Source organism: Varanus komodoensis, unplaced genomic scaffold, assembly GCF_004798865.1.
Source record: "Varanus komodoensis strain SLA01 unplaced genomic scaffold, ASM479886v1 scaffold1002, whole genome shotgun sequence".
Lineage (NCBI taxonomy): Eukaryota > Metazoa > Chordata > Lepidosauria > Squamata > Varanidae > Varanus > Varanus komodoensis.
In genome coordinates, this window is record NW_025335272.1 from 3,492 (window position 1) to 15,000 (window position 11,509).

Consider the following 11,509-nt stretch of genomic DNA (forward strand, 5'->3'; position numbering starts at 1 on the left):
TTCCCACCTGCTGCTCGCATCTACTCCGAGGAGAACAAAGAAAAGGATCAAAGAGAGACGGGAGTTAAATGGCTGCTTTAGAAGGCTCCCCGCGTGAGGTGACGTTCTAACCGGAACCGGAAGTTAGGAAGCAGGTGACTCTACTCGTTCATCACCATGGTGACCGCTGAAGAAACCTTTCATTAACCAAGAGATAGAAAAATACAGAGGGACCCTCAGCCAATACTAATACTTTTCATTAAAATCATAAAACGCACGGCTGACCATGATTCCCTATCACCGTGACTTAATTGCATTCCATGCATGAATTAATTTTCAGTGCACATATCACCCATCAACTGACATTCTATGGAAGGGTTAAACAGGAACATATTTTAAAAAATCACTCCCCCCCCCAAAGAAAAGAAAAGACCCAGTTCATTTTATTTTTTGCAGAGGGGTCGTGGTAGGGCCGCGGCTCCCCAGTCACAGCTACCTTAAAATGCCGAATTCCTTCATTGATGTTTATCGGGGAGGCATACGGCTTCCCAAGAAACCTGCGATGTCCCTATGCGAGCCGTGGGACGTGTCACTCTCCCGTTTTCTCATCTCTGTGGTTGGTGCCCCAGCCCCCCGGGAAAGGGGCGAGTGACCTTCCCGGCTCGGCCGTGTCCGGCGGGGCGCAAGGGGTAGAAAGGCTCGGCAGGTCCCCCGTGCAGGAGGTGAGTGGAAACGGGGGCGGGAAGAGGGAAACCTGCTTGGGAAGAAGGAGGTGGGTCGGTGGGAGGAAATGCAAGCCCCCACCCCGCGTTTCCCTGTAGGGGTCCGTCTGCAAGGGGTTTGTGGATGCATTCGTTCATTTATCCATCTATCGCATTTGTATGCTGCCCCATAGCCAAACGCTTTCCGGGCGTCTCACCATCTGCAATATAAAAATATTTAAAATACGGATCAAAAGAAATAACAATCAGAAATAAAGCCATAAAACAGTAGCATTCAAATGCATTAAAAATACAACCATATACATGGGAGACAGGAGGGAAATAGGACAATATGATCAATAACAATAACCTGCAAAACGGTCAACAATAAACCAGCAACAAACCAATAATCCCATCTAAAAACAGATGCTGAATAAAAAAAAGTCTTGACTTGGCGTCGAAGGCAAGATAAAGTGGGGCCAGTCGCACCTCCCTTGGAAGAGAATTTGGGGTTTGCCCCTTTATTTTTAAGGCTGGGAAAACGGAGAATTTGGGCTGCCTTGACAAAGGTGTTTCTATTATGCTGGGTGTGGAGAGAGAGGTGAGCGGAGCATTTTTTCTCCCTCTCTCTCATACTCCCCGAACCCAAAGGGGTCACCCCATGGAGCTGATGGGCGGAAGATGCCGGGCAGATCAAAGGGTCTTTGCAAGGTGCATAGTTAAGCTCTGGGATTGCAAAGCCGGAATTGCTGGCCTTCCATTCCACCAGATGGCATGAAGGTTACCAATTGGGACGGCTTGAAAAGGGGATTGGACCAACACGTATCCATAGTTACTAGTCCTCATGGCCACATGCTTCCTCCAGGATCAGAGACAGTAAGCGTGCGTACACCAGTTGCTGGGGAACATGGGCAAGAGGGTGCTGTTGCGCTGTTGTCCGGTGGGCCAGGGGTGTTCAAGCTTTTCAGCCTGGTGGGCCACATTATTTATTTATTTATTTATTTACTAAAACGTTTTTATGCTGCCCCATTCGCCGAAGCCTCAGGGCGGCTTACAACAATAAATAAAACCAATAAGTTAAAATATACATATAAAATAATCATAATAATTTAAAACACACAATATAAAATAAGCCGCCCTGGCCAGATAGAGAAGCTTTTGGGGTCAAAGTGGCAAAGCCCAGAATATAGCAAGGATGGCGAGTGGACGAGCGGAGAAGTGGAGCAGTGAAGGGTGTTTCTGGTGTAGGCCTTGTGGGTAGCTCCGTGGGGACCGATGGTGAGGGAGACGTATTTTCTTCCCGTCCCGTGAAACTAGATCCCGAAGGACTCCTTCCTTGAAGATGATGGGTGGGAGAGTCAGAAGAGACCCAAGGAAGGATTTCAGATAAATTATGGCATTGATGGCCAGCACTTTGGATGACTTCAAAAGAAGATTGGAGAACTATGGGAGTGGAAGTTATTTATGGCTGATAGCCCTGATGCCTCTATGTTATGTCCAGTATTCGAAACACAATGCCAGGGTAATTTAGTGGCTGGGGAACATGGGTGAAATGGTGCATTAGCACTCATTCCTTGCTTTTTTAAAAGTTTTATTATTTAAAGTTTTATTATTATTATTTTCTACAAACTAAAAAAAAGAAACTAAAACATCAGTCATCAAAGACATCAGACCTACTGGGTCAGCCCCCCATTTTTTTTATAGCAATCCGTAGACATATTCAAATTTATGCATAGTCATATTTCTCTAGCCAATAATAAAAAGAGTTCCAAGTTTGATAGAAGTATGTATCCTCTTTCTCCTTCAGAGACAAAGGCAGCCTATCCATTTCAGTGCAGTCCAGAATCTTTTTTAAAATCAGTTCATCAGTGGGTGGTTCTTCACTCCTCCAATGCTGGGCAAATACAATCCTTGCTGCAATAATTATGTGTAGAATCAAATACATTGCTTATCAACATCATCAGACACAATGCCTAATAAAAAAGACTTCAGGTTTAAATATTAAAGATTTTTGTAACATTTCCTCAAGCCATTTATGTATTTTAGCCCAATATTTTTTTACCTTATCACAAGTTCACCACATATGATAAAAAGTACCAGGTTTATGTTTGCATTTCCAACATCCATTTGACATATTTGGAAACATTTTTGCTAGTCTGTTTGGCAATAAGTACCATCTATAAAACATTTTATACAGATTTTCTTTATATGAGGTTGCTAAGATTACCTTGATATTTCTTTCCCACAACTTTTGCCATTTCTATAACTCAATATTATATCCAAAATTTTGTGCCCATGTTATCATAGTTTCCTTAGCTTGTTCATCTTCCATTCTCATATCCAAAAGAAAATTATACTGTCTTTTAATCATTTTTTCATCTGATTTTAAGATCACTTGGTCAAATGTTGTGAATTCCTTATAAACACCCCACATTTTATAATCTTTAACATATCTCAATTGTATTTGCGCCTTATGCCACCAAGAGATATCAATACCCTGCTCTTGTAACTCTTGGTTCGGTTTCAATCCTCCATCATTATTCAAAATATCATTTTATGTCACAATCATATCAAAATGCAATGCGTTTGGATATACAAGGCCTCTAACATATGCTTTAGCTGTGTCCCAAACATTTTGCAAAGAGGTTTCTTCAGCTTTATTTACTTGAAAGAAAAAATTTAATTCCTTGGTTATTTCTTCTTTGAAATTTTTATCTTTTAATAAAGATTTATTAAATACCCATCTGGGTGTTTTTTTTTTTTTGTCCCTTTCAGGGTCATGGTTGCAGGTTATGACATTTGTATCTGTTTCAGCTTCTAACAAGTCTGGAGCTAGGTCTGAAGCACTCATTCCTTGCTTGTGGGGTCCTATGAGTGGCTGGGGGTGCTCTGTGAGCAAAATCCTGAACTAAAAGGGACCTTTTCTGATCCAGGAGGGCTTCTCTGATATTCTCATGTCCTTGCCCCTCCTGATTTTTATATGATGTTTTAATTACTTTGCTTTTTAGCTGGGGGGCTGGTTTGCTGCAAAGCAAAGAGCTCTCTGCTGGCCCCCTCTTCTGATGTTCCAAAGCATGTTTTTATGTTTCGGGGCTTGGATCCGTACCCCTGCCTTGTGTTTCAATCCCCTGCCTTGGCACTCACCAGCCTGAAAAGCTTTGGGGTGCTCATGCTGTCTGTCCCTCTTTCAGCCCCTTTGCTTCTATTCTGGTTTCCAAGGAAGGAAATTTTCTTCCTCAGTGACTAGTGTGACTGTCAAGTGGACCAGGAGTGCTAAACGAGCATATGCCATCTCTGTTCTGGCCAAGATGGACAGAGAACCGCTTCTGTTGCCAGTATTTTCAACCAGACGATTCTCTTGCCTGCATGGATTGCTCAAAAGAAATGAGTACAGAGACATGAAATTAAAAAGCTGCTCTGTTCATTTATTTATTTGTAGACATTACTTGTTCAATTTGACATGAGCGAACAATGACATAAATATGAGCCAACAATTCGATGCAGCCACCAAAAGGGCAAATGCTCTTTTGGGATGCATTATTACTTTCAAATCACAAGAAGCAGGAGTTTCCCCATACTTCTCACTCATCAGACCTCATTTGGAATACAGTGTCCAGTTCTGGGCACCAAGGTTTAAGAAAGATGCAGGTAAATTAGGAAGAGTCCCAAGGAGGGCAAAAAAATGATCCAGGGTTTGGAAACACTGCCCTGTGAGGAGAGAACTGGGCATGTTCAGCCTTGGGAAGAGGGGGAGATGAGACATGATATCCCCTATATATGTACCTCAAAGGCTGTCACAAAGAGGAAGGTCAAAGCCCCTTCTTGCTAACACCAGAGTGTGATACTAAAGTTGTGACAACCCAGATTTAGGCTAGATATTAGGGAAAGTTTCCTTACTGTCAAAGCAATACAGCAGTGGAACCAGTTTCCTGGAGAGGTGGTGGGCTCTCCCACACTAGAGACATTCCAAAAGAAATTGGAAAAGCATCTGAGTGGGATGGTATAAATTGGTGTCCTGAAACAGCAGGCCTGATGGTCTTCATGGCCCGTTCCAACTCTTCTATGATTTTATGACATTTCCACCCGTACTGCAAGGAACTAGTTGCATTGCAGCCTGAACATCTCCTGGTGGGTCTTGAAATTGGGGGTAATGTACATTAATGGAAATAAGTTGTTGTTCTTGTTCTATTATTATTTCATTGAATTTCTATACCACCCATAACCAAAGCTCTCTGGGCAGTTCACAGCATTCGGGTAACCCATCCAGATTTCAACCAGGCCCAACTCTGCTTAGCTTCCAGGATTAAGCAGGATCAGGCACTTCAGGCTATATGGAAGATGGACAAAATTGCCAAGATACTAATTTGCAGTCTTTTAAAAAGTACCTGTGACTTTGCTCTTCAGCTTTGCTCGAGTTTCTGTTTGGAATGAAGGCTGCATGGAGGAAGGCAGGGAAGAAAGCAGTGGTGTGAACATCAGTCTAAATGTGACGGAGTCTGCAATGCCATATGGCAAGGATGGGAAACTCCAGGCCTGTGGGTTGAATCTGGCCCACTGGTTTTCCCCAGGTGGCTGAACCTAGTGACCAGCGATCATTTGGTCTTTAGTCTGAAGTCTTTCCCCCATTCTGAAAGGTGGAAATGCCTCCCTTAAGACTTAGCAGGAACAGCTTTGAACTAAAAGAGGCTGGCACATTTTCCTTTTGTCTTTGGCTGCTGACAGGGACGGGGCGTTATGTTCACATGACTCCAGTCCTCCGTCAGCTTCACTGGCTTCCCATTGAAGTCCGGGCCCAATTCAAGATGTTGGTTATGACCTATAAGCCCTAAACGGCTTGGGTCCTGGTTACCTGAAGGAGTGCTTACATCCATATATGCCCGGCCGCCCCTTGAGATCTGCGGGAGAGGCCCTTCTCTGGGAACCCTCCGTGAAAGAAATTAGGAGGGTGGGTACTCGGAGGAGGGGTTTCTCTGCGGCGGCGCCCAATCTATGGAATGCGCTCCCCAGAGAGGTCCGCCTGGCGCCGTCGTTACTTGTTTTTCGGCGCCAGGTGAAGACCTTTTTATTTAAACGTCACTTTAATTGTTAACAAAATTTGCTTATTTATCTGGCCAGGGCGACTTCTTTTCTTTTCTTTTATAACTTCTTTTATATCTTTTATATTTTTTATTTATTTTATATTGTTAATTTTAATTTTATATTGTTATTTTTGTATTGTATTGTATTGTGTTGTATTGTGTTGTAAGCCGCCCCAAGGCTTCGGCAAGAGGCAGCATAGAAATGTTCTAATGATAATAATAATAATAATAATAATAATAATAATAATAATAATAATACCACCACTGGACTGCCCAGGGTTTCCCTGAAATTAAGTTTGGCCTTGGAGCTAATAGAGGTTGCCCGTGTGAACTATGCCGATCTTTCCCTCTTCCTCCCTGCTGGAAACACATGGGCATTTCTTGAATGAACAGTTTGAAACAGACTCATGAAGCTGGATCATGGAGGAGAAAGACGCAGTGGCCAGGCTTATATAGGGGACAATCCACCATGGTTCCCACCGCTGAGTGGTCTGTCGCATTGTCGGAACCCTGTGGTGGTCTTGTGGTGCAGTATGTTTGGTTTCTGTGGAACCACGGAGAGAAACAGTGGCCTGTTCGTTGGTTCCCACACTTCACCATGGTGACATAGGCAGGACCTGTGCACTCTGGGATTGAATTTCAGCCCCGGAGGCTGATGGGATACGTGGCACCAGCAGGAGGACTGAGGCGGGAGGATGGAAACCATGCACATGTAGACACCAGGTGATCGTCTGACAGCCTTATCCACGTACGAAACCACAGCATGCAGAAACCACAGCATGCTTTACTGTTATGTGTGGATGCGCCCACGGTGTGTCAAAGGGGAATGTCTTGACATCTGTCTCTCCTGCAGAAAGTGGAATGGCGTTGGCCCCGTGCTCTAGATCATCTCTTCTCTGGAGTCAGTTGGAAGCCCCTGTGATGCCACCTGCTCAGGTAAGGAGGCAGATCTCCAAGGAGGCACGCCAGGTGAATGGATGTGTCTCCTTATCCTTTGTGATGGGCCTTGAACCTGTTCCTGGTTCTGCAGGACAGCCAGCGGCTGCCCAATCAGACCTTTTCTCCTGCAGGGAGGACTGGAAGGAGTTTCAGTATCCAAATGTTGTCCACTGACCATTTATGGAAATGTGACTTTCCATATTGTCGACATCGGAAGAGCTGTGCTGGATCAGATCGGGGGGCATCTAGTCCAGCATCCTGTTCACCCAGTTGCCCTTTGGAGACCCACAAGCAGGATATGGGTCCTGCCCAGGTTCCCCAGCAGCTGGTGTACACAGGTACACTGCCTCTGATACTGGAGGTGGCATTCCGGAAGACAACTCTGCCCAAAGTCTTTGGGTCCTGTCGGAAAGTATCTTGTAACACCGAACTGAAGGTGGCCTTTTGAAGGTGGGTGCTATGATTGACAGAGAAAGAACATTTTCCTCTTTCAGGGTCTCGTGACGTTTGAGGAGGTGGCTGTGTATTTCTCCGAGGAGGAGTGGACCCTGCTGGATGCGGACCAAAGGGAGCTGCACAGAGAAGTCATGGAGGAGAATTACAGGATTGTTGCTTTCGTAGGTACGGTATCAACATCTGGCTCTGTATGGATAGGAGCCGAATCGTCCAGATCAGGGGTGTGGAACCTCTTTCTTCCTGAGGGCCACATGCAGTGTTATAGAAGGCCTCTGGGGCTGCACTCCAGCTGTGGAAATGGCCACGGGCAGAGGGGGTGGGATCAAAATACCAGCCATTTCTACCTTGTAGAACGGGAGGAATCTGCACAAATGCCAGAAATCTCCAAACACAGCAGTTGGGCAAAGTGGGGTGGGAGGCACGGCCCTTGCAGAATATCTGGTGGCTGGACTGAGGCTCCATGAGGGCCGGACTGGGACTCCCGGACTGCAGTTCCCCACCCCAATCTAGATGGACATCTGTTCTGATAGATACCTGAGAACCCATGTGATGGGGACCTGGGAAAGCCGGTTCTAGGTGCCACTCAGGCCTGAAGCTCCCTGAGTGACTTGGGGCCAGTCACTCCCTCTCACCCTAGCCCACCTCACAGGGTTGTTGTGGTGAGGATAAAATAGAAGCAGTCTTGGGTTGATCCCAAGAGGAAATGGGCCGGATATAAATGCAATGTAATATTACTAGCAAGAGCGTTCTGGTCATATGGAAAAGTCAGGACTCCCCCATGGAAATTGGTCTCTTGGGCACATCTTTAGAATCCCTTCCTTATTCACTGACTCTTTCAGGGCCTGGCATACAGGGCTGACTGGTGGGGCAGCTGCCGGGGGTCCGTGGCTCACCAGGGAGCCTCCCACGGCCTGCTCCTTTTCCTCCCCATTTCTCCTGCTCACCCACCCACCTCTGGTCTTTTGCTCATAGGGTGTAAACAAGCAGACAAGCAAGCAGCCGCGTGAAGAACCTGTAGTACCTCTGTCAAGAGTCAGGACTTCTCCTTCATGCACTCAAAAGCCACAAACCGTTTTCCTTGCAAGGAGTCCTTTATTGACCCAAAAGCACAAAAAACTCAGAATGGATCTCTGGGCATACACAGAGCGGTTTGTTGAACCAATCACCTTGGTTATTCCCAGAGATTATATGTGTCTCCGCTTCTCTCATCTCATTGTCCTGGCTTGGCCCCCATTCCCAGGCTTCCCCCTGTTTCACTTCGCATTCCAATTCCAAATCCTCAAACCAGGAGAATGAGTGCCCAAAGCAGCCCTCTGTCTCACTCCCAACAGCCTCCTTGCAACTATTTCAGTGTTCCATTACTAACTTGGGCCTTTTTTCCCAGCTGGAAATGGACAGAGCAGTGAAGATTCAGGGAAGTTCTCTGGGATGTCTGTGGAAATTATCAAGAAAGAAGTGGAGGAAAAGGACCCAGAGGAGTGGAGGAGGCAAGGAGAAAATCCAAGAATCATACATGAAATTCCAGCTCAGAGAACATATGTTGAAGAGAAGCCATCTGAGGGTTTGATGTGTGGAAACCAACTCAGTCAGAACGCAAACCTTATTTCTCATCAGAAAACCCATATAGGGGAGAAAGAACTCAAGTGTGTAGAATTTGGAAAGGGTTTCGGTCAAAGTATGCCCCAAACTTCACTTCAATCAATTTGCACCACAAAAAAGCCACGTAAATGCCTGGAATGTGGGAAAAGCTTCAGTCGGAGCACAAACCTTACTAAACACCTAAGAACTCACACAGGAGAAAAACCCTTTAAATGTCTGGAGTGTGGGAAAAGCTTCAGTCAGAGCTCAAACCTAATTTCCCATCAAATAATTCACACAGGGGAAAAGCCATTTCAGTGCCTGGAATGTGGAAAGAGCTTCAGTCAAAGCACAAACCTTAATAAGCATGGAAGAGTTCACACGGGGAAGAAACCTTTTAAATGCCTAGAATGTGGGAAGACCTTTAGTCAGAGTTCAGACCTTATTTCTCATCGAAGAATCCACACAGGGGAGAAGCCATTTAAATGTCTTGAGTGTGGGATGAGCTTCATTCAGAGCACAGCCCTTACGAAACATGAGAAAATTCACACAGGGGAGAAACCATATGCCTGTCTAGTGTGTGGCAAGAGCTTCAGCTGGAGAAAAAACCTTACTTCACATCAGAGGATCCACACAGGAGAGAAACCCTATAAGTGCCTGGTGTGTGGGAAGGGCTTCCATCAGAGCACTAATCTTAATAAGCATGAACGAATTCACACAGGAGAGAGACCTTATAAATGCCTAGAATGTGGAAAAACTTTTACTGTAAGCACAAGCCTTACTTCACATCAAAGAATACACACAGGAGAGAAACTATATAAATGCCTGGAGTGTGGAAAGAGCTTCACTCGAAGTTCCAACCTTAACCAACATGAAAGAATTCACACAGGGGAGAAACCATATGCATGCCTGGAGTGTGGAAAACGCTTCAGTTGCAGCGCATACCTTACAGTGCATCGAAGAATTCACACACGGGAAAACCGTATCGGTCCTTGGAATGTGGAAAAGGTTTTGGTCAGTACTCAGCCCTTGTTTCCCATCAGTATGTTCACACAGGGGGAGACTGTATAAGATTCCTGAGTTGTGAGAAGCAATTCAGTAAGAGAAAAAAACCTCAGTTCCATCTGAGAATTATCATGGAACAGACACTATACATTCCCTTTGTGTGTGCGCAACACTTTTCCTTTATCAGGGAAGACACATTGTGGTGACGTTATAAAATACTCGGAGAGTTTTGCAGTAGAAAGTTTTGTAGTGCAAGTCAAAGCTGTTCACACAGCCAGTGATTCGCACGAGGGAGGGGATGTGTAGAAGGGAGATGACAAGAAAAAAATTCAGTGGCTGTTTGTAAGCCAAAAAAAAAATCTGGAAGACGCATCATCCTTATTACTGGCTATACAAACTAGGGCAGACTGGAGTGGCAGGAAAAGCATCTACAGGTTCACAAATGACCCACTCCTCGCTTAAGCCTTAACAGACATCAGGAGAAAAACCCCACAAGTACTGACCTACCTTTTTGGCTGGTGTGGCTGCAAAGATGGTTTGCCATTTTTGGCCACCTCCGCAGGGTAGCTGCCACACACAAGTTACCCTGTTTTCACATGGTGCGTTGGTCCTGGGCCACAGCATTCACGTTGCTGAAGGCAAGGATGTCTAGGTCGGGCCTGTTCTTGGTCGGGCCTGGTCACACCACACAGCTTGCTTGAGTTTCACACTAGAGAAAAGGTGGGGTGCAAATATCATGATCCCTCTCTTATAGACATAAGTTCAAAAGACAAAAATGCCCAACAAAAATGTCAGCAGTACAGCAGTGGAACCAGCTGCCTGGAGAGGTGGTGGGCTCTCCCACACTAGAGACATTCAGAAAGAAGCTGGACAGCCATCTGAGTGGGATGGTGTAACGTGATGTTGTGCGACTGCAGGAGGTTGGACCCAACGGCCTTCATGGCGCCTTCCAACTCTACTGTTCTGTGATTCTATGACCTGGAAGGCCAACCTCAAAGTCATTTGCCTTGGTATGCGAGTAGAAAAGGCTGAGATAACACCGAGATGTATCTTATTGGGGGAGAGCCCTGCTTCTCTCCTCTCTGTGCCCCAGAATGGCCGTGAACTTCTGGTTCCAAGGTCGACCTTCCAACTTCGGACTCTCAACGCAGAAAGAATCAGTGGCTCCAGCTGCGTGGGTGGAGGGGTGACATGGGAACACGTTTCTGAAGTTAGAGCTGGCATGCCAACTGCTGTAGCCTGCTAGACTCTGTCTAACAGCTGCAGGATTGCATCCTTCATGCTTGTTGGAATGCAGCTGCGGAAGAATAGCCAAACTTCAGCATCAGCCGTCCTCAATCTACATGCGTGTCCTTGGTGCCCGTCTCGACCTGCTTTGCCCTCACGGGGTCAAATCACTCAAAAAGTTGTAAAAAAAAAAAAAATGGACACAAGCCAATTTGTGGAGATGACTTTTGTGTGGGGACTGAAGCCATTCTCCAATGTATCCTTGGGTCCTTGGCATCAGAAGTTGCAAAATATGCAAAGATCCATAACTGGAAATAATATTTTTCATAGGAAACGGATGTTTTTCTATCCAGTCTCCACTTCCCCCTTCTCCCTCAGCACAGAATAACCAACACGGTGTCAGTTCCTTTCCAAAGCTAGGATTTTTATTTTTGGTTTGAGACAAGTTTAAACCCCCAGTGCTGGGTACTGCTACCGTAAGAGGCCAAGGTTGGATTTGCTATTAAATAACATTGCTATTTAATTTGCAAAGTTTGTGGAACTGCA

At 45.5% G+C, this 11,509-nt stretch overlaps 1 protein-coding gene across 1 annotated transcript; it reads left to right on the forward strand.

The window, feature by feature from the left end:
* The first annotated feature begins 617 nt into the window (after window positions 1–617).
* LOC123017742 (zinc finger protein OZF-like) lies at window positions 618–9,889 on the forward strand. The gene is made up of 4 exons (XM_044419257.1): window positions 618–701; window positions 6,612–6,694; window positions 7,192–7,318; window positions 8,538–9,889. Exons 2-4 carry the CDS (start codon window positions 6,620–6,622, stop codon window positions 9,800–9,802), a joined length of 1,467 nt encoding a protein of 488 aa, XP_044275192.1. The 5' UTR covers window positions 618–701; window positions 6,612–6,619; the 3' UTR covers window positions 9,803–9,889.
* Window positions 9,890–11,509: the final 1,620 nt, after the last annotated feature.

What these genes read in the sequence shown, in the direction of transcription:
- LOC123017742 (XM_044419257.1), top strand. Translation starts at nt 6,620, where the DNA reads ATGGCGTTGGCCCCGTGCTCTAGATCATCTCTTCTCTGGAGTCAGTTG. An exon ending in CTGTGATGCCACCTGCTCAG is followed by an intron (nt 6,695 to 7,191) that starts GTAAGGAGGCAG and finishes TTCCTCTTTCAG; the next exon opens with GGTCTCGTGACGTTTGAGGA. An exon ending in CAGGATTGTTGCTTTCGTAG is followed by an intron (nt 7,319 to 8,537) that starts GTACGGTATCAA and finishes CTTTTTTCCCAG; the next exon opens with CTGGAAATGGACAGAGCAGT.